Source organism: Anabrus simplex, chromosome 6 (genome assembly GCF_040414725.1).
Source record: "Anabrus simplex isolate iqAnaSimp1 chromosome 6, ASM4041472v1, whole genome shotgun sequence".
Lineage (NCBI taxonomy): Eukaryota > Metazoa > Arthropoda > Insecta > Orthoptera > Tettigoniidae > Anabrus > Anabrus simplex.
The window spans coordinates 345,987,296-346,014,804 of NC_090270.1; the positions used below are offsets into that span (position 1 = coordinate 345,987,296).

A 27,509-nucleotide genomic window follows, 5' to 3' on the forward strand; every position below is an offset into this window, starting at 1 on the left:
GATTCGGGCAGCTTGCCTCGCGATCTGTAACCAGCAGGAGATCGTAATATGTTAAAATATGACATATGATAAAAGTAAAAAGCTCCGAATTCTAAATAGATAGCGGGAAGATATTTGTATTCGAGATTGCGTGGCCTTGACTTACCTTATCTGGCAAATGTTTAATCCGCGTTGCCTTCGTGCACGACCTAGTGTGATAGCGGTGTGACATGGTCTGATTGTTCGTGGAATATTCCGGAGAAAGGGGAAGTAGAGTTGTGTCGTCATCTAGTACGTCTTGTGAGGGGGGAGGGATAACTGGTTGTGTTTCAGTGACGTCGTGTTCGAGTATTTCATTTGTTTGTCTTGTTTACTGTTTACCATTTCCACGTATTTACTGAATTGTTCGTATAGGAGGTTTTTTTCGTTCGTTTCGTTTAGATTCCGTTCCCTGTTCTCTAGTTTATCGAGAGTAATGTGGATGTTTTCTAGGTTATTCATTAAACTTCCTTTATTAATCCTACTGATAATTTGGAGATCTTGTCTGATGTTAGTGAAATTGTGATTTGCCTCCTTCATATGAGCTCCCATAGCAGAGTATCTTCTGTATTTCTCTGCATTAACATGTTCCTGATATCTGATTAAAAAGCTCCTCCCAGATTGCCCCACGTATGTTTTTTTGCACTGGGTACATGTCAATCTGTATATGCCAGATTCCTGGAATTCGTCATCTTTAAGTTTATTGACTTTATTGTGATTAAAAAATCTGTGTTTTATATTGTTGTTGGTTGAGAAAGCTATTTTGGTATTGTGCTTCTTAAACAAATTCGTGATTTCATAAATCCTCGGGTTATTAAAGGTGAATTTGACGTATTTCTTTGCATTCTCCGATTGTTGCTTTAGTTTAATTTGTTGTTGATATTTGCACTTAGTAATGATTTTGTTAATGAATTTCAAACTGAAACCGTTATGTAAGGCTTGTTGACGAATGAAAGATAGTTCCTTCTTTCTGTCTGTATCTGTTAACGGGATTTCAAAGGCCCTGTTGACGAAACTGTAGTAGGCGGATTTCTTTTGTGAAGTGGGATGTAAAGAATCGCTTTTAATTGTAGTCGGTGTAAAAGTGGGTTTTCTGTGTATTTTAAACTGGAAATGGTTGTTTATCCGAATTGTTTGAATATCTAGAGAATTGAGTGTACCTTCTTCTTCTTCTTCCGCTGTAAATTTAATGTTTGGGTCTAAAGTATTCAAAGTATTTAAAATACTTTGACTGTCATTAAGTTCTTTGTTTATAATGACAAAAGTATCGTCAACAAAGCGTACCCAGAAATCTAGTCCTTTAATGTGGCCTACTATCTGAGTGTATTCCAAGTGATCAAGGTATATGTTAGCTAAAATTCCGGAGGCCGGTGCTCCCATAGGTAGTCCGTCTTGCTGATAAATTTTATTATTAAAAGAAAAGAAATTATGGTTCAATACGAATTCCAGGATAGTTATGAAGTTTTCTATTTCAGGTTTACTGATGCGTTTATGGTCTAATAAATTAGTTTTTATAATCTTCATAGTGTCTTTTATAGGAATGTTCGTATACATGTCTTTAATGTCGAAGGAACTTGTTACATGAGAACAAGTTAATTTGAAATCATAATTGGCAAAGTATCAACAACAAACTAGAATTAATACAAACATTAGCAGAAACAGAAATGGCCATACAAACTCTTCCAGTCGACATTCAAAATGATGTACGGTACGAAGCAAAGAAAAAGATTCCCTCCGTAATTAAAGGATTATTAACTAATTCCGCCATTTCGAAAGTTGAGAAGGATCTTCAGCGTAAAATTAGGCAAAATGACGTAGTTATAACAAAAGCCGACAAAGGAGGAACAGTGGTAATATTAAATGAAACCGAATACATTAAGAAAACAGAAACTTTTTTCAATAGTAACAAGTTTAAGGTAATTGAGAAAGACCCCACCCTAAAAATCCAAAGGAATTTGAAAGGAATACTGAAGCAATGCACCTTCCTTTTAAATGACCAAGAAGTCCATAAACTCATAAATATGAACCCTGGACTTCTTAAGGCAAGAGCTATGCCTAAATTACATAAAAAGGACGTACCTATTAGACCAGTAATTAATTTTCAGAAAAGTCCTACGTACAAAGCCTCTCAATTTATTCATAAGTTTTTGTCCCAAAACTATGTTTTTTATACCAAAACCTCGATAAAAAACTCTAAAGAGTTTTGTAAGGCCGCTAAAGATTTCAAATTAACTTGTTCTCACGTAACAAGTTCCTTCGACATTAAAGACATGTATACGAACATTCCTATAAAAGACACTATGAAGATTATAAAATCTAATTTATTAGACCATAAACGCATCAGTAAACCTGAAATAGAAAACTTCATAACTATCCTGGAATTCGTATTGAACCATAATTTCTTTTCTTTTAATAATAAAATTTATGGGAGCACCGGCCTCCGGAATTTTAGCTATTGATCACTTGGAATACACTCAGATAGTAGGCCACATTAAAGGACTAGATTTCTGGGTACGCTTTGTTGACGATACTTTTGTCATTATAAACAAAGAACTTAATGACAGTCAAAGTATTCTAAATACCTTGAATACTTTAGACCCAACATTAAATTTACAGTGGAAGAAGAAGAAGAAGGTACACTCAATTTTCTAGATATTCAAACAATTCGGATAAACAACCATTTCCAGTTTAAAATACACAGAAAACCCACTTTTACACCGACTACAATTAAAAGCGATTCTTTACATCCCACTTCACAAAAGAAATCCGCCTACTACAGTTTCGTCAACAGGGCCTTTGAAATCCCGTTAACAGATACAGACAGAAAGAAGGAACTATCTTTCATTCGTCAACAAGCCTTACATAACGGTTTCAGTTTGAAATTCATTAACAAAATCATTACTAAGTGCAAATATCAACAACAAATTAAACTAAAGCAACAATCGGAGAATGCAAAGAAATACGTCAAATTCTCCTTTAATAACCCGAGGATTTATGAAATCACGAATTTGTTTTTGTTTTTTTTTGCTAGGGGCTTTACGTCGCACCGACACAGATAGGTCTTATGGCGACGATGGGATAGGAAAGGCCTAGGAGTTGGAAGGAAGCGGCCGTGGCCTTAATTAAGGTACAGCCCCAGCATTTGCCTGGTGTGAAAATGGGAAACCACGGAAAACCATCTTCAGGGCTGCCGATAGTGGGATTCGAACCTACTATCTCCCGGATGCAAGCTCACAGCTGCGCGCCTCTACGCGCACGGCCAACTCGCCCGGTAACGAATTTGTTTAAGAAGCACAATACCAAAATAGCTTTCTCAACCAACAACAATACAAAACACAGATTTTTTAATCACAATAAAGTCAATAAACTTAAAGATGACGAATTCCAGGAATCTGGCATTTACAGATTGACATGTACCCAGTGCAAAAAAACATACTTGGGGCAATCTGGGAGGAGCTTTTTAATTAGATATCAGGAACATGTTAATGCAGAGAAATACAGAAGATACTCTGCTATGGGAGCTCATATGAAGGAGGCAAATCACAATTTCACTAACATCAGACAAGATCTCCAAATTATCAGTAGGATTAATAAAGGAAGTTTAATGAATAACCTAGAAAACATCCACATTACTCTCGATAAACTAGAGAACAGGGAACGGAATCTAAATGAAACGAACGAAAAAAACCTCCTATACGAACAATTCAGTAAATACATGGAAATGGTAAACAGTAAACAAGACAAACAAATGAAATACTCGAACACGACGTCACTGAAACACAACCAGTAATCCCTCCCCCGTCACAAGACGTACTAGATGACGACACAACTCTACTTCCCCTTTCTCCGGAATATTCCACGAACAATCAGACCATGTCACACCGCTATCACACTAGGTCGTGCACGAAGGCAACGCGGATTAAACATTTGCCAGATAAGGTAAGTCAAGGCCACGCAATCTCGAATACAAATATCTTCCCGCTATCTATTTAGAATTCGGAGCTTTTTACTTTTATCATATGTCATATTTTAACATATTACGATCTCCTGCTGGTTACAGATCGCGAGGCAAGCTGCCCGAATCAGATCGCCATTTTGTATAACAGAAGCCACCACAGGGTTTTAACAAGTTAAACGACTAACACAATTTCTTTTATCACATTCCGAAGAGCAATTCTCGGAAGTTAAACAGTCAACACGGCCTTTTAACCACAAGAATATCACTCAAGGAAGTTATTAAATATAAACAATAAATACCTGAAGACTGGTGCATCTGACATAAACTTTCATTCAAGCACAAGTGTTTTTGAATAAGTGCCTTGCCATAGACACTTTAGAATATTTTAAAGTATGTTTATTAAAAACAAAGTGTTTAACAGTACCACAGACGCGAATTTTAATTATTTTCTCTCAAATGCCTGAAGATTATTACAAACACAAACTTTTTATTCACGCCACCTAATTTTATCAAAAAGAATTTTACCATAGACGCTTTTAAATATTTTAAATATGTTTTTCATCATTTAAGTTTTTTAAACACAATTGTAAACGATACTGTAATTTAAGTATCATTCACATAAATCTCCTTACCACCCCCCCCCCCCCATCTTCCTATTCATTTAAAGCATCTAGAACAATAGTTTTTGGATTCCCATGGGATATAGTTTTAAGATCCAATGTGCTTGCTTTTAAATGTTATCATCTAAGATTTTTTATATACAGCTGAAGATGACCACTAAGTGGTCGAAACATGTAGTGTGTTTGTTAGTGTATTTTTAAGTTTGCCAAAGGCAAAAGAAATAAAGTATCGATTAGGTGGCTTTTTAGATTAATTTGTTGATAATGGACCAACACAAAATTCTTATCATGGGATTACAGGAAATTAGAAACACTGACCAGGATGCCTTGGAATCCCAAGGGTACAGACTTTATAAAGGTATACCCGGGAAGAGAGTGATGAAGAAGAATGTCCCACAATTTGGAACATGATTTTTGGTCAGCCTTAAAATAATAAACTCATTTCAAGAATTCAAGTCACGGTCTCCATGACTCTCCACGCTTGCTTTAAAGGCATCTAATAAAATCTATACTATAGTAAATGCCCATGCTCCCACTAATGATAAAAACAACTCCTCAAAAGACCATGAGGAAACAAGAATTTTTGGACCTATTGGACCAGACCATAGATAACATCCCCAAACACCATGTAAAATTATTAATAGGTGACTTCAGCTCTCAACTAGGCAGAGAAAGAAAATACCGTGACATCATCGGAAAAAAGGCCAGCACACAAGAAAACAAATAAAAATGGAGAGAGATTAGTTGACCTGTGTAGAAACCATAACGTAATCTCAAAATCTACATGTTGTAAGAGAAAACCTCAGAAACTCAAAACATGGAAACACCCTGACTGCACTAAAGGAGAGTGGCAACTGGATCACATCTGCATTGACAAGTACCACCACAAAGAGATCTATAACGTCAAGGTCCTCCGAGGAATAGACACCGGTTCAGATCACTACATAGTTAAAATTAAAATGAAACTCACTCCCCACAGGAGACAACAAAAGCAAGCCCCTAAAATTAAAATAAAAATAGGTCCTACCCAGCTAATCAACAATGAAAATTACCAGGAAGCAACTGAAAAAATAAAAATCACAGATAAAGTTGAAGACTTAGTACATAACCTTAAACAAATTGCAGAAGACCTGGCTCCAATTCAACCACGTAAAACACACCAATGGTGGAACAGTGAATGTAATTAAACAGTGGAGAAAATATATCAGGCATGGCTATTACATCAGTCCCAAAAATCAGAAATATCCTATCAAAATCTAGTAAAACAGAGAAAAGAAACTACCAAGTCTTAAAAAGACAGCATCATAAGGACACACTGCAGTTAATTGAAGAACAATTCAATAAAACTCAATCAAGGGACTACTACAAAACCTTCAGAAAACAGCTCGAAAAATATGAACCCCTGGCCCTACTGATAAAGGATGAAAATGGTAAGCTGGCTCATAACAATAAAGACAATGTAGAAATTCTGGCTAAATATTTCAACAAGCTTTTAAATTGTGAGGAACTTATGGACCTCCTTCATTTGGACACCAACACCCCGATAAAAACACCACCAGAGAACATCAATCCCCTCACAATAAAAGAAGTCGACCAAGCACTGAATAAATTAAAAAACTACAAAGCGCCAGGAGAAGATCAGACGTGCGGAAATCTGGAAATATTACAAGAGACTATCCTCATTTTTCCATATTAAATGTCTATTAAAGAAGAAACAATAAAACTTTTGTACAATATATTAAAAGCAATTATAAAATTAGGATCTAATCCTTATTTTATTGCTTAAATATTAAAACATAGGATATGTTTCATTCATATTATTGCTTTTAATGTATTGAATAGGTGGATACAAAAGTTTTATTGTTTCTTCTTTAATCTGGAAATATGCAGGAAGATCAGCAAAAGTTGCCCTCCATCAACAACTTGTCTCTATTTGTATTAAAGAAGAACTACCAGAACACTGGACAACAGCCATCATTCACCCACTGCACAAAAAAGGAGACAAAACCAACCCTAATAACTACAGGGGAATCTTGCTCCTAGACATAACATACAAAATATTTTCAATAATCATCCTTAACAGGATAAGTTTACAACTGGAGAAAGAACTAGGAGAATATCAAGGAGGTTTCAGACCCTGGAGAAGCTTGTCCTGATCAAATCATGATTCTTGTAATGTTCTCTTACTTTCCGCCATCAATTCACCATGGCACAGATTTCTAACCTTACTTTCTTCCCTGGATCTCTACACTTCTACTTACGCTACACGCATCGTCAACTACTCATATGTTCTTGAACTTTCCAGTGTTTCTTTTTCCTCTTATCCCTACCATTACATCTGTTTATGTCACACTCTGCCGACTGTAAATTTTCGGCCGTCACTTCATTCTTTGTCAGTATGCATCGGATCAGCTCGGGACCGGAACCTATTTCCACTCCGTGTACACGACGGCTCTTTACTTCATTCTACCTGAAGATTCAACATTGACCCAGGTAGGGGGAGAGACCTTTTAATTTTCTGGGTAAGCTGGTTCTTCCCAGTTCAGTTCTTCCTTATAAAGTTTTATTTTACAGTGTCACTTTTCTTGAAGTGTTAGATGATCCTGGGGACCCTAATCCATGGACTGGTAAAGTTTTCTGCTCTCCTTTATTTTTCTTTAATCTTCGATTTGTGCCTTCAACTGAAATGCGTACTATAGAAGTCTAGACTTTCCCTGTCATGCTGATGCACTGAACTTGTGAACTCCGATCGTCTTCTTCTTCTTTTTGAACTGTTCGAACATCTTTATTGTGTGTGGTCAAGTTGCCTGGACTGTTGTGTCATGGCTACTCTTGTAAACAGTGTGTGACATATCTCTTTTGAACATGCTCGGATCTTACCGTAATTTCCCTAATTCTCCCTTATTTATTCACTGCGAGTATTGAAATTGTCAGTTCTTTTCTATTAGTTGAAGAAGGAACTTTACTCCTCTGGTTGTCGATCTTTCTTGCTTTCAGGTACGTAGACCTTGTTATTCTATCATTGTTATTGTTAGATTTTTAAATTTTAAATTTTCTTTAAAGATATGCTAGCCTTTGGATCATTACTTCTTATTACCTATTGTTTGATCGCATTTATCCTCATGCTGAGGTTATTTTCAATCGTTTATATATCACAATTCAAACCGTTCTTAATGTCCTTAATTTCTGCTTTAAAAAAAAATTATTGTTCCATTTAAAAACACTCATGATTATTATTAATTAAAATTAATACTCGTTGAAACATTTCTTTCATTCCTTTGTACATTCACGGATCCACTCTGATACCAAACGGCCCTGTAAATTGTTATATGCTTCCACTCATTTCTCTCGAATATTCCTGCAATTATCCGTCTATTTTATTGTATAGTTGTCTGTATGACATACCAAATATCACCATACACCTCAGTCTTAAGTTGATAATTGACTATAACAGGAGAAGAAACAGAGATATGGTGATAACGTTTGTAGATTTCAAGAAAGCTTACGATTGCATCCATAGAGAATCTCTGTTTAAAATTTTAAGACACCTTGGAGTACACCCCAAATTAGTAAACGTGATACCAAGCTCAATAGCTGCAGTCGCTTAAGTGCGGCTAGTATCCAGTATTCGGGAGATAGTAGGTTCGAACCCCACTGTCGGCAGCCCCGAAAATGGTTTTCCGTGGTTTCCCATTTTCACACCAGGCAAATGCTGGGGCTGTACCTTAATTAAGGCCACGGCCGCTTCCTTCCCACTCCTAGCCCTTTCCTGTTCCATCATCGCCATAAGACCTATCTGTGTCGGTGCGACGTAAAACAACTAGCAAAAAAAAGTAAACATGATAAAATTGCCTCTCACTAACACCAAATCAAAAGTGAAGTTTAGGGGTGAAACATCAGAGACATTTGAAATTAAAACTGGACTACGGCAGGGAGATGGGCTCTCACCACTATTATTTAATTGTGCTCTAGAAATGGTAATGAGGGAATGGTTTAGGAAATGTCCCCCCAAAAATAAAGATTGGCCGAAAAATCAAGACAAATTGCCTGGGTTTCGCCGATGATTTAGCATTACTGGCAGTGGACATAAAAGAAGCAAAAGCCCATATATCATAACTTCAAAACATAGTAAATAAAATTGCCCAAAAACCAACACAACTAAAAGAAGTTACCATAAATGGTAATAAAATCAAAATAGTAACTCAATTTAAATATCTTGAAGAAGTAATAATACATAACCTAAATGAAAAAATCTCAATCCAAACAAGCACAAATAGATTAGCTAAAGCACAAAAATTAACATGGGATATCTACAAAAAGAAATGTCTATCAATAAATGCAAAAATAAAACACTACAACACAGTTATAAAACCAGAAGCTACATATGCAGCAGAAACTCTTTTTCACCTGAATAAACAATCGAAGACGGACAGACTTCAGAAAATTGAAAAGAGGATTGGAAGAACCTGCATCAACAAAAAATACCAGAAAGATGGACAGTGGCAGATTATACCTAACAAAGTCATGTACAAAGAGCTAGAACCCTTTAGAGATACTATGCGTAAGAGGAGACTGGGATTCTTTGGACATATCTTGAGGATGCAGGATTCGAGACTTCTGAAACAACTAGTACAACACAATCTCTTCTCAAAAAATACCACGACACGATGTAAATGGATCAGAGAAGTAAGAGAGGATCTGAAGGAAATAGGCCTTGCAACGGAAGACACCACAAATAAGATAAAATTGAATATAAAACTCAAAAATACACACCTCCACTTTACCCTTAAATGAAACAAACCAACAACACGCATATTTTCAACTGAGGAAAGGGCATGAAGATCGGAGTGTCTGAAGAAGTACTGGGAGGCCCGCAAAGCCCGAACAATCCCTTCAAAGAGACCTGAACGATGGACTGACTAAAGTGATCCTATGCGGGCATAGAAGTAGAAGAAGAAGAAACTTGACACTTTGTAGATAGAAATTAATGCCTGTCACTTCAAAATGTTAAAGTTGAAAATGCGGATAGCATTGATTTAAAAAATGAAAATGTTAGCAAAAAAATGAAATAATGATGGAACACAGTTTATGGTTATTTACCACTGAAAAACGATGAAACTAAACACAGTTCACGTGCTATACACTGTCTGTGGTTACTTGCCACAGTGTAAAAATAATACTGTCGTACTTGACACACAAAGAAGAGCTATTAAAGAGTTTATCTGTACGACACTGTTAATAGCGATGAAATAAATAATAACTAGTCAGTCACTTTTAGCACAGTGAGTCTCATAAAATAACAAACTTACTGAAGAATATTTAGAAGCAGTTATATACAATTATCCATCCATATCCATAATAGACCATATCTCGACCGACTTTGAATTCACAAAATCTGTTAGGAATGTACGAGTTTTCCGGGGATTTTTCAATGATACAGACCACTATCTGTAGTGAACTGAGTATCTCTAGGCCTAGGGTAGAGAAAGTGAAATCTGTCTGCAAACGAATAAGGGTAGAAAATCTCCAGGACGAGGAAATTAGACAGAAGTATATGGATATGTTTAGTGAGAAGTTACAGACAGTAGACATAAGCAGGTTCAGGATATAGAAAGAGAATGGGTGGCATACAGGGATGCTGTAGAAGAAACAGCAGGGAAATGCCTAGGAACAACTCTGTGTAAAGATGGTGAAAGGCAAACATCTTGATGGAATGATGAAGTGAGAGCAGCTTGTAAACGTAAAAAGAAGGCTTATCAAAAATGGCTCCAAACAAGGGCCAAGGCAGACAGGGATTTGTACGTAGATGAAAGAAACAGAGCGAAACAAATAGTTGTTGAATCCAAAAAGAAGTCATGGGAAAATTTTGGTAATAACCTGGAAAGGCTAGTTCAAGCAGCAGGGAAACCTTTCTGAGACAGTAATAAAGAATCTTAGGAAGGGAGGGAAAAAGGTAATGAACAGTGTTTTGAGTAATTCAGGTGAACTCATAATAGATCCCAGGGAATCACTGGAGAGGTGGAGGAAATATTTTGAACATCTTCTCAACCTAAAAGGAAATCTTCCTGGTGGTGTTGCGAACAGCCAAACTCATGGGGAGAAGGAAAATGATGTTAGTGAAATTACGCTTGAGGAATTGGAAAGGATGGTAAATAAACTCCATTGTCATAAAGCAGCAGGAATAGATGAAATTAGACCTGAAATAGTGAAGTATAGGGGGAAGGCAGGGATGAAATGGCTTCATAGAGTAGTAAGATTATTATGGAGTGTTGTTAAGGTACCTTCAGATTGGACAAAAGCAGTAATTGCACCAATCTATAAGCAAGGGAACAGGAAGGATTGCAACAACTATTGAGGTATCTCATTGATTAGTATATTAGGGAAAGTATTCACTGGCCTCTTGGAAGAGAGGGTGCGATCAGTGGTTGAGAGGAAGTTGGATGAAAACCAGTGTAGTTTCAGACCACAGAGAGGCTGTCAGGATCAGATTTTCAGTATGCCCCAGGTAACTGAAAAATGCTATGAGAGGAATAGGCTGTTGTGTTTATGTTTCGTAGATCTAGAGAAAGCATATGACAGAGTACTGAGGGAAAAGATGTTCACCATACTGGGGGACTATGGAATTAAAGGTAGATTATTAAGATCAATCAAAGGCATTTATGTTGACAATTGGGCATCAGTGAGAATGAATGGTAGAATGAGTTCTTGGTTCAGGGTACTTACAGGGGTTAGACAAGGCTGTAATCTTTCACCTTTGCTGTTCGTAGTTTACATGGATCATCTGCTGAAAGGTATAAAATGGCATGGGGGGATTCATTTATGTGGAAATGTAGTAAGCAGTCTGGCCTATGCTGACGAGTTGGTCTTAATGGCATATTGCACCGAACTGAGCTTGATAGCTGCAGTCGCTTAAGTGCGGCCAGTGTCCATTATTCGGGAGATAGTAGGTTCGAACCCCACTGTCGGCAGCCCTGAAAATGGTTTTCCATGGTTTCCCATTTTCACACCAGGCAAATGCTGGGGCTGTACCTTAATTAAGGCCATGGCCGCTTCCTTCCCACTCCTAGCCCTTCCCTGTCCCATCGTCGCCACAAGACCTATCTGTGTCGGTGCGACGTAAAGCAACTAGCAAAAGAAAAAATAAAATAAATAAAAAAATAATAAAAAATATATATATATATATTGCACCGAAAGCCTGCTGCAAACTAATATCTTGGAACTCGAGAATAGGTGCATTGAGTATGGTATGAAAATTAGCCTTTCGAAGATTAAATTGATGTCAGTAGGTAAGAAATTTAACAGAATTGAATGTCAAATTGGAGATACAAAGCTAGAACAGGTCGATGATTTCAAGTATTTAGGTTGTGTGTTCTCCCAGGATGGTAATATAGTAAGTGAGATTGAATCAAGGTGTAGTAAAGCTAATGCAGTGAGTTCACAGTTTCGATCAACAGTATTCTGTAAGAAGGAAGTCAGCTCCCAGACGAAACTATCTTTACATCGGTCTGTTTCGAGACCAACTTTGCTTTATGGGAGCGAAAGCTGGGTGGACTCAGGATATTCATAATTTAGAAGTAACAGACATGAAAGTAGGGAGAATGATTGCTGGTACAAACAGGTGGGAACAATGGCAAGAGGGTATTTGGAATGAGGGGGTAAAGGCTACTTTAGGAATGAACTCGATGGATGAAGCTATACGCATAAACCTGCTTCGGTGGTGGGGTTCATGTGAGGCGAATGGAGGAGGATAGGTTACCTAGGAGAATAGTGGACTGTGTTATGGAGGGTAAGAGAAGTAGAGGTAGACCAAGACGACTAAGGTTAGACTCGGTTTCTAATGATTTAATGATAAGAGGTATAGAACTAAATGAGGCCACAGCACTAGTTGCAAATAGAGGATTGTGGCGACGTTTAGTAAATTCACAGAGGCTTGCAGACAACGCTAAAAGGCATAACAGTCTATAATCATAATGTATGTATATGTTTGTGTGTATATACAATTATGTGCAGAAATCAGTTCGAATCCAGTTAAGATTAACATGTAATGTATTATCAGTTTAAGTCACTCATATTTAATAGTACGGTTGGCACAGTCTATCGCACTCAAAGTTTATCACTAGTTAAGGAGCACTTGAGTGTTGAATGGCAAGAAATATGCAAACACTTGTGTTACTGGTATAATGATGAGAAATGTCAAACTCTTTCAAATATCACAGTTACTGAAATATTAATCCTTTCCCTGCCGAACTAAAATGCTGTAGTACTGCTAAAACTGCCAACCTGAATTGAAGCAAAATATAAGGTCTTACTAAAAATTTTACACTCGCCTCAGTTTTGAATCTATATAGATGAAACTTTTTTTTTTTTTTTTTTTTACATGATTCATGATATTTCCATGTACAGTGGAACCTCGATTATCCATTCCCGGAAACTACGTTTTCCCGGAATATGCGTTCAAATTACATGATCCGCGAGCATCGTAATTAAATCACGTTGCAAAAATCCTGCATTATCCGTTCCTCGAAGAAACTATTTCCCGGATGAACCATCCAGAAATTTCAGTCCCATCAACGCTAAATCCTCGATCAATCGTTTTTTAATAAAATGTGTCTCACGAAAGGACTGCAGTGGCATGCTTATGGATCTTGGCGTTAACGCCCTGTCATTGCGATAAAATTAGAGCAAGTACTGTAGTGGAAAAACGATCACGGTGAACTTGCATAAGCATTGCATTTGGGTGGTATTGTTTAGAGAATCTTGGAAATCATAAAGAAGAGAATGGCCACAACAATTTATTGTAAGGGGACACGGCGCATTTCGACAGCTCTGCTTGAAGATGGAACGTGTTTCGTCAAATGTTCGCACTTATAAAACATCCACATTATGTCCAGGGTTAGATGTATATATTTTTACTTCTTTCGATCGTACTGCCGAACAGGTTTTCGGCACTTTACTCAGGGCACTGTAGAGTAACTGGACTTTCAGGCAGGAATCGAAACTGCTCCTTAACACAAATTTAGTACGGTATTTTAACATTACCGTATCGTACACGATTATGTTATCGAGACCAGAACAGATGTTGCACCTTACATTTAAAAAAAAGCCATGTGAGGTCTTGGGATTGCCTATTACTGTTTTGGTCCTAATGTAAGACTGGCAATTTTACGTTTTCGTGTTAAAATGCCTAAAACAGCAGTTGTTTTATTTGCACACGTTACATTGAAATGGTTCGTATCATTTCCAACTCGTACTGACATGTGCAGCGAGCGCACTTTCCATATGACCTCAAGGTCACGAATAACTAATTTCTGGAGTTTTGATTTTTTTTCTCTTTCCAATTTGAATGGATTTGTGACGGGCAAAATTGAATATAATGCATTCGAGAACTTTTGAGAATCGATACGTACATTCGAAACCATGTTTTCGAGTTCAACATAACCTTTAAAAGTCGATGTAGTCCTAATTTACGTGGTACAAGTTTTCCAGAAACTGACTACAAACAGTATACTGGAGACCAAATTACAATGGAAGATTAAGAAAAGAAGGGATTTCGCCATTACGTTGGGAGTTTTCGTATCTATTGTGCTTTATTTTATTAGATGAGTGAGTTATAAACTACTTGAGGTCGATTGTCGTTTGGCTTGGCGTTATTAGATTTTTCAAAGTTTGGCTAATTAAAGTTGCTGAACTGAAAGAAGTTTTCACGGCAAACTGACGAAGTTTCCCCTGTAAAGTTAAATATAAAATATCGAGATTTTGAACTCGCGTACCGGTACCGTAATGAATACGGTTTTGCGGTCTTACATGCCTGCCTCTCATCCAGAGGGCTCGGGTTCTATTCCGACCAGGTCAGGCAATTTTATCTGGATATAAGGGCTGGTTCCAGGGCCACTCAGCCTATGTGATTACCTTTAATTGAGGAGCTATCTAATGGTGAGATGGCGACCCCGATCTAGAGGGCCAGGAATATCGGCCAAGAGGATTCGTCACACTGACCATGTGTCACGTCGTAATCTGCAGGCCTTCGGGCTGAGCAGCGGTCGCTTGGAAGACAAAGTCCCATTGGTGCTGTAGTTTGGTTTGGTTTAAGAGTTTTTGTAAGATTATAATTGTACATATTTCATTTTTGGGATGTTTAGCCAAATTGTTGATGGTTTTCATTCATTCCCGGATTTTCCGTTTTCCCGTGTTGTATGTTTTATTTTCACGGTCCCTTGAAAAACGGAAAATCGAGGTTCCACTGTATTCCAATTTCTATAATTAATTGTGCAAATTTGAATCGGTATTCGGCATGGTAATAATTATTCCATATACATGTTAGTGTCACTGTTAGAATCATTAAACTGTGTTGTCTTTTAATGTTAAAAGTTTTAAATCTCTTTGTTTAATAATGTCCAAATGATTTTAGGTTTCGAAATTGAAAATTGAGTTTGGGTTCGTCGTGGTGACTTGCATTTCGCTGGTTAATATTAAGATAATTGTCATCTTCACTATCAACAGCAGTAGTAGTAGTAGCAGCAGCAGCAGCAGCAGTAGTAGTAGTAGTAGTAGTAGTAGTAGTAGTAGTAGTAGTAGTAGTAGTAGTAGTAGTAGTAGTTTGAGGAGGGTTAACACCATTAGGCCTAATATCTGTCACATGAACTGTTATTGTCTGTCGCATGGTTTTCATCACTAGGAGATATAATACTGTCACTTCCTAACAACATAGCCTGAATGTATTTTTAACACAAGTGTTCCGAATAATATTTTACCATCTTACCCTACACAAATTCACTGTATAATATACAAAAGCATGATAGAAGCAATACCTCGTGTTAATCAAAGTTAAAATATTCAATTTATTTTAAAGTAGTCCACCTATTCAATACATATGTTATATTTTAAGCTTAGGACTTATGCAATATTATTCACAATCCTAATTGTTACATGTTTCGCCCTATCAGCCATTAGCTCACCCTCAAAATCATGAAGCATCGGGATCCCGATTGTGTATTAATTGACCTCATTATTGCTTAGGCATAATGGATGTAAAAAGAAAGGTACATTAGTCTATCACTCTTAGTTGACTAGTTAAATATTACAAGTTTGATTATGAAAACACACAAAATGAATGTTGAACACTCGGTGAACACTTATTAGAAACATGTTAAAACGTTCATTCAAATGTTTTGTCCAGTTCTTAATCTTTGATCTTGTTGTCTTCTACATTAAAGTGAAACACATTTAAACATTTATAAAAAAACATAAGTTGCATATAATGGTCATTTACGAGGCTTAGCTGGTTATAGATTTCTTAATTTTGTTTGTTATCTTCAGTGAATGCTATTGTCGTCTTGGATATCCATATAAATATACTTTTTTCTAGTAAAAGTTTTGATGTCAGCTAAACAGCCCTAAAATTTAAGGGTTTGTCCTAACATGTGAATTTTATTGGAACCCCTTGTGGGTGGGGGATGCAGACAAAGATTACACCAACGGGATCCCCTGCTTGTTGTAAGAGGCGACTAAAAGGGGCGACCAAGGGATGATTGTCTTGGAACCATGAAACTACTTGTGATTAGTACCACCATGCGGAGAACATCGTGGGTCGCTTTTACTTGCGCGTAGTACCACTATATTAGGTACCAAATAGGTTTGTGATTAGTAGCACACAGGAGCACCGTGCGGTCGGCTTTTGCAGTACCTGTGGTTAGGACCACCATATGAGCAGGACCATGGGATGATAGCTACCATGGTTCTGCCTTGCCTGTGATTAGTACCCACTATATGAGGAGCACTACGGGATAGTGCAAGTCCCTGTGGTTAGTACTCTTTTATGTGATGAACACCATAGGCTTGCGTTGCCTGTAAATGGCGCCGCAAAATGAGAAAAACCATAGGTCTGTGTTATATGTCGAATTTCATAACCTGTGAGTAGTACCATACTTTGTGGAATGCCGCAAGTCTCTGCTACTTTTGATTAGTACTGCAACATGACCAATACCATGGTTCTACTTTCCTAGCGGTAAGTACCGTTATGAGGGGCCGATAACTTGGATTTTGGACCCCCTTTGGACTTCAAGCTATAGCATAGCTATAGCAGCAGTCCCTTGGTCAGTAATCCTATTGTTTTATGTCAGTTTCTGTGAATGTAAGGCATTGCGGGTCGCATCCACTGATTGTTTTAAATTCATGTCCATCCATTCATTCTTCGTCCTCACGTTTTGAACTCTGGTCAGTGGAGACTTTTGGACTTTTAATTTGTCATTCCATTTCGTACCAGTAGGGGCCGATGACCTCGATATTAGGCCCCTTTAAACAACAAGCATCATCATCATCATCATCATCATCATCATCATCATCATCATCAATTTTATTGGAAAAATTTGCACTCCTCGTTTTTTGTTATTATTATTAGTTATCATGATGTCAAAACCGGCGTCATTTTTATTAATCTGAAGTTTTGGTAATGGATGGTAGTTGTCCAAGTGATATGCGTTTGTTATGTTGAAAAGCGAGTTGCATGCCACTGTTGTTGACGCCAGTCGAAGGGGAGACTTCTCAAATTTTATGTTAGATGATGAAATTAGTAGTTTTCTGTTCCAGAAAGTAGTTATTTAAGTGTCCCCTCGTTTGTTGCATGGCAGGTTTGTTATGTAGATGGTCCCGCCTTGACTGACTGTCACTGTGCTTCAAGCACTATTCAATTCTCGGTGTGAGAATTTACAAGTCGCATTTTACAATCACCACGTTGTCATTTGACTTGACTTTCCGATGGACAGAATAACACAGGGTCTGACCAGGCAGAGCTTTTGCCGAAGAATGTCTGTATATCATTGAGCAGCCCCGTCTTTTATACTGTCGAGGTCTAAACGTCATATGATAATGTGATTATTTCAAAGTGGATTTACTCAAAAGTCCCTCAATGGATTTTCTTGAGATTTGACCACAGAGACGTTCTTGTGATTGGCTACAGAATGGCGTATCTCCCAAGACAATACGACCATTATTTAAAACGCTTTGTAAATTTCTGAGTCGAAAATTGTCGAATGCATGACTCATGGATTCCAGATGCATCCAGTTCTCGCCACGAGGTAGGTTGACGTCATGCACAGCTGTTCGCTCGCTCGCTGCCTCGTCCTGGCAGATGTAAACACAGCAAGCTTGGAGTTCTCAGCGCGCCTGATAATTATATGACAGTGCTCTTAATAAATATGGCATGTACTGTGTTCCTGGTACAATACCCCAGCTAATTAAATTCATTAACCTTCTAAAATGTTATTTTCTTAATGTATTTGACTTCGTGTAAGTCTTTCCTTTGAAAGCCTTTTCTTTTCAGCTGATATACTCATGTTAAATTTTGAAGAAACATACTGAAGCTTGAACCAGTCCCGTGGTATAGGGGTAGTGTGCCTGCCTCTTACCCAGAGGCCCTGAGTTCGATTCCCAGCCAGGTCAGGGATTTTTACTTGCATCTGAGGGCTGGTTTCAGGTCCACTCATCCTGCATGATTTCAGTTGCGGAGCTATCTGACAGTGGAATAGCAGCCCTGATCTTAAATGCCAAGAATAATGGCCAAAGGAATTTGTTATGCTGACCACACAACACCTTGTAATGTGTAGGCCTTGAGGTTGAACAGCAGTCGCTTGGTAGGCCAATGATCCTTAGGGGCCAATAGCGCCAGAATATTTATTTGATTTATTTATTCTGAAGATTAAACACAGATCTTGGCAGGTCATCTTCCGAAGTTTCTAAAAATGCTAAATCATCGGCAATGTGGCTTTTAGCTGTCTGAGATTTCTGGTAATTGGTATGAACCCTGTCTTGTCCGTCTCAGTTCTTTTATTAGGGCATTCGTAATAGATGTGGAAGTCCACAGCCCTGTCTCACATGTCTGTTAAAAGGTCCGTTGGACGCGTAGTTTTACTGAAATAAGTTTAGAATTGTGTTGTGTTGTCCTTGGCTGAAATTTTTAAGCATTCTGTTTCTGTCAACTTGGTCAAAGGCTTTCTCGAAATCAACAAATGCTATGTGGGTTTCTATGTTACATTCTCTAATGTTTTTCTTTGCATGATCGACCTGTCTGAAATCGCTGTTGTTCATTCCCAATTTTATCTTCGTAATATTTTTCTTTAATTACACTATATTTGCCTAAATTTTATATCCTGAGTTTACAGTGCTTATGCCTTTGTAGTTCTCCAGATATCTTATATCACCCTTTTTGTGAATAGCAAAAACAATTGTTGTTTGCCTACTCACTGGTGATCTTTCTCCATCTGTTCTTCCTCTTAAAACAATAACCACCACCATCAACATTCTTTCTTTATTTTTTGTTAAATTTATAAATGTGAGAAACATCATCATCATCATTTTCCATCTCCAGTTTCCTGGGTGTGGTGTACAAGTGCTCGCCACTTCTTCCTGTCAGAGTATAGTTTCTGTTTCTTTGTCCTCGGGCTTGACATTCTTGTTGTTGACCTCCGATTTCACTGTGTTTATCCATCGATTTCTTGGCCTCCATACTGGTCTCTCCCCTTTCATTTCTCGGTCAAAGTAATTCCTTGCTGTTCGCGTTCTGTCCATCCTCATAACATGTCCAAACCATTGTAGCCTGCTTCTTTCTAAAACAGGGGTTCTCAAACTTTTTTCATTCGCAGCACACTGTTTCGCGATGCTGAATATAGCGGCACACCCCAACGTACAAGTAACTATGCCTGCTTTAGAGGAATTTCGGACGCTGCAGAGCAGTCCCGAAAGAATGAGAACCCTCGTGAAGGATACACAAACCACTGAAAATTAGTAGAGAAATATGTCGATCAGTCCCGAACGCTACTGGAGCATATATAAACCAATCAGCGCTCACTTGCAGTTAATTCAGTACTTCAGTTGGAAACAGAGAGATGTTTAAATGTAGTACACAATTTATTTTTGAATAAGTCGCAATATTTGGTGTTGTTATGAAACTGAAGTAAATGTACAGATATTGTGTTGTAACGTGAAGAAGTTGTTAATTAATTGCCAACTATTATACAGCAGTGAAGGACATCAGAGTGAAAACAGAACAAGTGAATCACCCGGATCAATTGTCAATGAAAAGCTACTTCCACAGCAGAGCAGTTCATCGTTCGGTGCTGTGCGCAGGTATCAGGATTCTTATTTAAGCTTCGGATTTACATTTACTGAATCTGGAAATCATGAATTTCCTGAGTGTGTTGTATTTGGCGAAAAATTAAGCAATGAATGTATGGTTCCTAGCAAACTAACGAGACACTTGAAAACGAAACACAGTCACTTGGAAAATAAAGCTTATTTCAGTCGTTTACTCTCTTCTCAAATTAAAGAAGGCAAGGCAAGGAATAAAATAATTACAACTTCAGAAAAAGCGCTAGTACCTAGTTGTAAAGTAGCAGAAATCATTGCCAGGAATATGCAGTCACATACAGCAGCAGAAACTTTGATTTTACCTGATTATAAAGAAATAGTTAAATCTATGTTAGGAGAGACTGCCGAGAGGGAGATATACAAAGTACCTTTGTTAAACGATAGAATTGCTGATGTCAGCTGACATTAAAAACAACTAGTGGAAAAATTACATGATGGTAATAAATTTGCACGTTATTTGTACATAAAAATCAATTAATGATCTATATAAGATTTTTAAGCGAAGTATCACTCACTGAGCAGTTCCTATCTTGCAAAGAATTACCTCTGACGTCATCAGAATCAGACACATACAGTATAATTCTATGACAGCGACATTGGAAGAAAATGGACTGAGTAGAAACAATTTAATTTCGGTGTGTACGGATGGAGCCCCAGCAGTGACTCGTCGAATGCGAGGTTTTACTTCAAAGTTGAAGCAAGATTTTCTGCACATTGGATCCACACATTGTTTCTACATTGGGGAGCTTTTGTGTTAAAAACCATTCCTTCAGATGTAAGAAATGTAATGAGCTCAGTTGTTGAAATGGTTAATCATATTAAAATAAGAGCTCTAAAATATATACTCCTCAATGTCATGTGTCAGGAAGCAGGAGCTGTTCCTGAAACTCTGATCCTTCACACCAAAATTCGCTGGATATCCAAAGGAAGTGTACTTTCCAGATTTTATGCACTTAGAAATGAGTTATAACAAAAAACTTGAGTTTGCTGACCTCATTAGCGACGAAACTTGGTGTTCGAAAGTTGCATACCTAGCTGATATTTTTGGACATTTGAATAATCCCAATGCCAAGTATGCACGGAAAGAAAGAGAATATTCTTAAATCAATTGACAAGCTGAATGTGTTCTTAAGAAAAATTCAACTGTGGAAGTCAAAAGTTGAAGAAAGTGATCTTGAAATGTTTCCTCTCACAGCTGATACTGACATCTGTTCCAGTCTGATTTTAGAACATCTTTCTGGTTTGGAGAATAAACTGCGTGAACAAATGTGACTGGGTTCACAATCCCTGAGAACACAAAATATATACCATTAGAAGAACTGGCTGAACTTCAAGCCGATTGAACTTTGAAGAAATACTACTTCAGTTCTGGATTTCAGTGAAAAGAGATTTCTCAGTGTTATCAGAGTATGCCATATCTGTATTAATACAGTTTTCAACAATATATCTGTGCAAACAGGGATTTTCAGCACTGACCTGCATTAAAGGTAAGAAACGCAAGCGACTTCTTTCTGCAGACTAAGAATTAGGGTGTATTTTTCTGCGATTTCTCCTCACGACGAACAGTAAACAAGCCCACATTTCCCACTAATTGCAACAGTAGTGTAATATTATTGACAAAGCATCTTATTTTTGAGTTCTTACTGCATGTAGGCTTACGCCGTTCTGTATTAGTAAACAAGCAAGAAGCCCTGTTCTAAAAGCCTCCTTTATGTTTGCTTCATTTCCTGGTCTTTTGGTTCATTGTTCTGATGAATTTCACTTCTGTTGACTAGATTTTACTATTAATCTTGTTATGCAGAGTTCATAGGTGACAATTGGAATGAAGTAGGTATGAAACATGGTCAGTTTTACTTTCTGGGGTATTTTGTCATTCCAGAGAAAACTTACTTGAGTATTTGAATAATTCTGCCTTTAATGAATTTTTTCCAGATTTTTTTTGGCTGATTACTTGATGTTAAATGTCATTCTTTGTTCTTTTTTCAGGTTAGTGTTCCTAATGTACAGATATTTTTGGATCGAAAACAAGATGTATAGCATTAAAGGAATTTGAAAATAATCAGTTTGCTTGGAATTCTTGATTATTACATCCTAAACTTCTAAGTACCTACCATGCTGAATCCCATCTTCATAAAAGATTATAACATGTTTGTTATTTCCTCAGAATTATGTAAAATAATAAGCTTTGAGCAAATATTGATTAGGTTGAGCAGCATATGATAGCCAGGTGACTTTTTCTTGCTGGTTCTCACCTAAGCATCCTTGGTTTGAGTCACTATCAATGCAACTAAAATTTTGAAAATGAAAGCCATGTTTTTGATGTTCGTATTCCGTATGGAACTGGAGGTCCCATGGCTGTGATCATGTAAAACTTCAAGCTTGTAGATGAAAAGTAATATTTCACAAGACATCGCATTTGTGATTGACAGCAAAGATAAAGAATGGTACTAATGGAGCTGGTATAATTGATGGAGGGAGGAGAAGTGCTGTATGGTGTAGAGGAAGGAACCTCCCTAGATTTGTTTATCGACTGTCATCCATTGTCATAAGTATGTTGTTGTCTTAAGTGGTCTAACAGCTTGCTCATCAGCCTGTGAGAATGTCTTGTGTTAAGGTGAAAGGCACTGCAAATAATAATGGTACTTGTTTTATACTGCACTAACTACTTTGACGGCTGGAGATGCCGAGGTACCAGAATTTAGTCCTGCAGGAGTTATTTTACGTGCCAGTAAATCTGCTGACATGAGGCCGACGTACTTGAGCACCTTCAAGTACCAGCGAACTGAGCCAGGATCGAACCTGCCAAGTTGGGGTCAGAAGGCCAGCGCTCAACCGTCTGAGCCACTCATACCAGCTAAGGCCGTTGAAGATCGATGATGGAGAATTTGCTGTTGTTGGTTATAGAATAGTCTATTGAATGCCTCCGCATTGTCCTCAGCCATAGTATGGTAATCTATGGTATCATGGTTGTCTGCATATTTAGGGAGGATTAAAGTTTTGTCGTACTTCTATGCACGTTAGGAAATAAATGGAATTATTTTCTGAAGATATTTATCTTTTGTAGTTTGACCAATTGATTTGGAGGGATGATATGGATACCGTATGTATGTACTATATTTTGTCACATAATTAATGCCCTTGCATAATTTACGCATCCCAGTATTTTTGGGCCAAAGTGTAAAAGAGAAATGTTCACGTATTTGATGCGCCCACTTTTTCAAACATCCCTCACGCAGCTCTGGATGCGTTTTGAAATAAAGATGTTAATTACTCAGGTAGCAGCCTTCTTTTGCAAAACCGGCCATTCCAAATACTGGGCAACGTGTTGTTACCAGCCAGTAGGAAATACTACTACACTAGTTCAGTGAGAGGGTCAGCGCAGAAGTGACTAGTGACGCTGTATTCCAGTCTGGTACAAACATATTTTGTGAGTGTTTTGGATATGGGACATGCATTTTCTGTGATCTCATAATTGTTTGTTAATCCACAGAGAGCAAGAATTTAAATAATACTGCATCTTATAAACTTGTGGTGATCAGTTACGCCAGAACATATGGCCATCGAGCAGCGGGTCAATGTCCGAATGCAGCGGGCACTACCGCGGCAACAGAGAAGTGCACTTCAAGCGACCAACGAGTCTCGCAGAGCGTTTTGCAGACCAAAAAGCGGCAAGAGGAGCATCTGCTTAAATATATGATTTCGTTATGCAACGTTGGATATGCTGTTTCTCATGAAATGCTGTATTTTAAAGGACGAGAAATAGCTGCTGCTCTTGGAATCAGCGTCTTAGATTTGAAGGTTAGCCGAGGCTGGATGATTAATTTTATGAAAAGAAATGTACTTTCTCTTCGATGAAGGACAACATTAGGCATAAAATCTCAAGGATAATTTAATAAAACCACCTATTCAATACTTTCCACGTTTAATGTGGTTTGAATCTACATGAATTTATGTAGACTTATCAGGTCAGGTACATGTTTCACCCATTATTTGGGCATCTTCAGCCTCTTAGACAACCTTTTAACCATATATACTGTAGTATAATATATGAACGTTAATAATCCCTTAAGACTAACATGCTAGGATAATAATTTAAAAAATGTGAACAAATCAGTGGGTAACATAAATTAATGGTGTTTTAACATATTACCAGTATGCCATAAAATGCCGAATGATTTCTACCAAAAAGTAATTAATTTTCATTGCTTTTTCATTGAGAAAAGTAAAGTGAAGGAATATTTGCTCTCCCGAATAGGAACCTCAGGACAGACGCCAATCAGTTTCCATATGGAACAAAGTTGAACAGTCAATAAGAACGGGACATTGAGTGTTAATGTATGCACTGTCGGAAGTGAAATCAGTGATGTACTGCAATGTTTGCTTTAACAGGTGACGGCAGAAAGCTTGCACCTTCCTCAGTTCTAAAACGAAAACAGTGCCTAAAGTAAAATTTCTGCAAGGGATCCACGTTCGTATCAAAGATAAAGGGTGAATTGACACGTCACTCGTACAAGATTGAGCGGTTTGGGGAAATCTAGCAGGGTCCCTCCTTCGATGGCCAGCCCTTCTCATGTCGGACAGTTTTCATGCCCGTATGCCATTATTATGGACTTCCATGAATTGTACTTTTATTAGTTCTCAGGTCATATTGCCAGTTCATAACGGGAAGAATATTTTCCAGTGTTGGTACTTCAAACCGACAAGTCTGAATTACCTGATGTACCCTTTTTGACATTTCAGAAAAAATTCTCATGCCAGAATTTTACGCCCAAATGGCAATAACCGAAAATGAGTTGAACCAAATGTGTGTATATTATATTTGATGTATCTTTAAAATGTAAATGAATTGTAAATAATTTTTTATTATCTGTATTCCTTGAATCTGAAGTTTTCACCTGATTTTTCATTAAAAAAAGCGCATTAATTACGTGAGAAAATACGGTATTTATGTATGTATGTACAAAAGCACGCCAAATAACGTAAGAAGAGCTTGTTCAGATAAATTTTATTTTACAAGCACATGTAAGGATAAAAAGTATTCAACATAGTTTACATTCTTGTCCAAACACTTGTTGCAATGGTAGATCAAGGCATCAAAGCTGGAAAAATCTGTGTCCAGTCCCTGAAGCGATGACATGCTGAATTGCTGCAGGTGCTTCTTCAATGGTCCGAAGACATAAAATAATCATGGGTGTCAGGTTCGGGCTACAGAGGAGCAACACTGGAGTGTTTGTAGAAACGAACCTACTTTCTCATGTGTACCAACTCGTTGATACCTGTTTCTGGCAACAGTTAGCCAGGTTGTGCAATGGTGGCACCAAAACCATGTTGGGATTGGAGGAAATGAACTTGTGGATCAAGCTGCAAAGAGCTATGAATGTACTTGCTAGGGATATTTGTTGGCACTTGGCAGTCAGATTGGCTAGGTATCCAAACTCCCAACAAGCTGAGAGCATGTAGCGGTTCTCTTTCTGACCTTCATGAAGAGGCTATATTGCAAGTGATGAAATTTTTTTTTTTTAGATTCCGTATTGACTATAATGATCAAAAGAATAATAACCTAAGTGTACACTTATTCACTTCACATATAACAATCTCTTAGATTATTTTACATAATTTTGGTTCATGGTTTGGCTCCTTAAGCCGTCATCATCATGTTGAACCAAGTCCAGTTTTTTCGGTGCGGTGAATGAGCACCCTCTGTTCACTTCTGTCCATGTAGATGTCGCCTTCTTCTTCCTTGACCCATCATCAGCTATAAAACTTCATAATTGAGCAAGAATGAAGAATGCTTAGTTCACCTATATTGTACATATTAAAATATTTTGTGATATTTAAAATTTTCTACCAATCAACACTTTAATAGGTACAATTTATACAAATTTAATAAATAAGTATGGTTTTGATTCCCTTGGAATCATCCTCAGCGTATATATATCACATTAAATGCTTTCTTGAAGTATGCAGATATTGTAAGTTTTATGATGGTATGGCCGTACCTGGCTTTTCTCCTCAGCATTCAACAGACAAGATAACAAGGATGTTCCCTCAACTCCACAACATGCCGTCAGGTTGTCAATTGTAAATGGGCAATTCCAATCTCTTTAACCCTTCAAGAAGGTACATTAACTCTGAACAACTGTTTGATTGCCCTCAATAGAATTTTGTAAAAATATATATATATATATATATATATAAAAAATAATAAATTTAGATAGTGTTTATAATGTTCCAAATCAGTGGAGTGTTTTACCCTATGTGAAAGCTCAATGGCAAGCAGTATGTCTACTCTAACAAGGGTTGTGCAATCACTATACAACCTCACAGAATAATGAATAAATGACGTTACCTCCACAGACAATTCCGCAAATTCTGTTCTGTTCAAGCACACATTAGACATTTTAAGACAGTCTTTAATCTAATGAAGCCCCCCCCAGTGGGTGGGGGCGGTAGAATAACACCCACGGTACCACCTGCCTGTCGTAAGAGGCAACTAAAAGGGGCCCCATGGGCTCTGAACTTTGGAGTGTGGGTTGGCGACAACGGGGCCCGTAGCTGAGCCCTGGAATTGCTTCCACTTACTTGTGCCAGGCTCCTCACTTTCATCTATCCTATCCAACCTCTCTTGGTCAACTCTTGATCTTTTCTGATCCCGACGCTAGTAGATTTGCGAGGGCTAGGGAGTCTTTCATTGTAACGCCCTTCATGGCCCTTGTCTTCCTTTGGGCGATACCTTCATTTTTTGAAGCGTCGGATCCCTTTAATTTTTTCCTTCTGATTAGTGTTATATAGAGGATGGTTGCCTAGTTGTACTTCCTCTTAAAACAATAATCACCACCACCACCACGAATCTAACGAAGTGTGCATACACTTTCATCCAGACAATTTTGACTTCAAGAAAGCTATTTTTAATATGTTTGTACCGTATGAAACAAACTTTTATGAGGTTAAATCAAGCTTATTTTTAGGCATCTTAGAAGTGAAGCTTCCACGGTGTGAAGAATTATTTAGTTCAACCCGGAAATTGTATTGTATTTATTCTTGAACATAACAGACGTTCAGCCCCAAATACATGTTCACAATAAAAAGATAATAATAATAAAAAACTTACAAAAACAGGAAAAAGGAACAAAGAAAAAAAAACAACACGAGACTCTCAGGGCATGCCATGAGGTCCATTGGATACTCCGGAAACGTGACACTCCCTAGGGAGGATCACCAGAGTAGTCATCCTCAGTCCCTACATGCCACGCCCATCGACCCCGCTGGATTAAAAAAAAAAAAAACCGACTGATTGTCCGGCCATGTCATCATCCCTGGTGAGAAAAAGACCGCCCTCCCATGATGACACGACCGGCCCTTCGTGGGGTCCACAAGACGCCCCCAACCATCCCTACCAGATGACAGTGCAGCTTTCTCACCATTCCATTAGCGGCCGACCTTGTGAGGCTGTAACCGCTCTCCTCTTTGTTCCGCATATATTTATCTCTTTTATTTGTAATGGGTAGGCCCGGTTCCTAGCCCTCCTCTTCCGCAACCCGGAAACTAAATAATTATTTTTAGGCATATTGTTTGTAATGTGTGTTTAAATCTTAACTTCTTATTTAATGTGATATATATAAGCTGAGGATGATTCCATGGGAATCAAAACCAGTACTTATTTGTTAAATTTTATAAATTGTACCTATTAAAGTGTTGATTGGTGGAACATCCATCATTGAATGTCTTATATGAAAGTTATGCGTCAGCACAGAAATGAAGAGAATTAATTT

At 37.7% G+C, this 27,509-nt stretch overlaps 1 protein-coding gene across 3 annotated transcripts in view; it reads left to right on the forward strand.

Moving 5' to 3' along the window:
• LOC136875809 (RNA-binding protein 48) overlaps nt 1-21,793 on the forward strand; it is a 110,084-nt gene extending 88,291 nt beyond the window's left edge. For all 3 annotated transcript variants that reach the window (XM_067149417.2, XM_067149419.2, XM_067149418.2), the window contains exon 6: nt 21,724-21,793. In XM_067149417.2, coding sequence (XP_067005518.2) covers nt 21,724-21,774 — 51 coding nt within the window. In that variant the 3' untranslated portion in view covers nt 21,775-21,793. The remainder of the gene's footprint in view (nt 1-21,723) is intronic.
• Nucleotides 21,794-27,509: the final 5,716 nt, after the last annotated feature.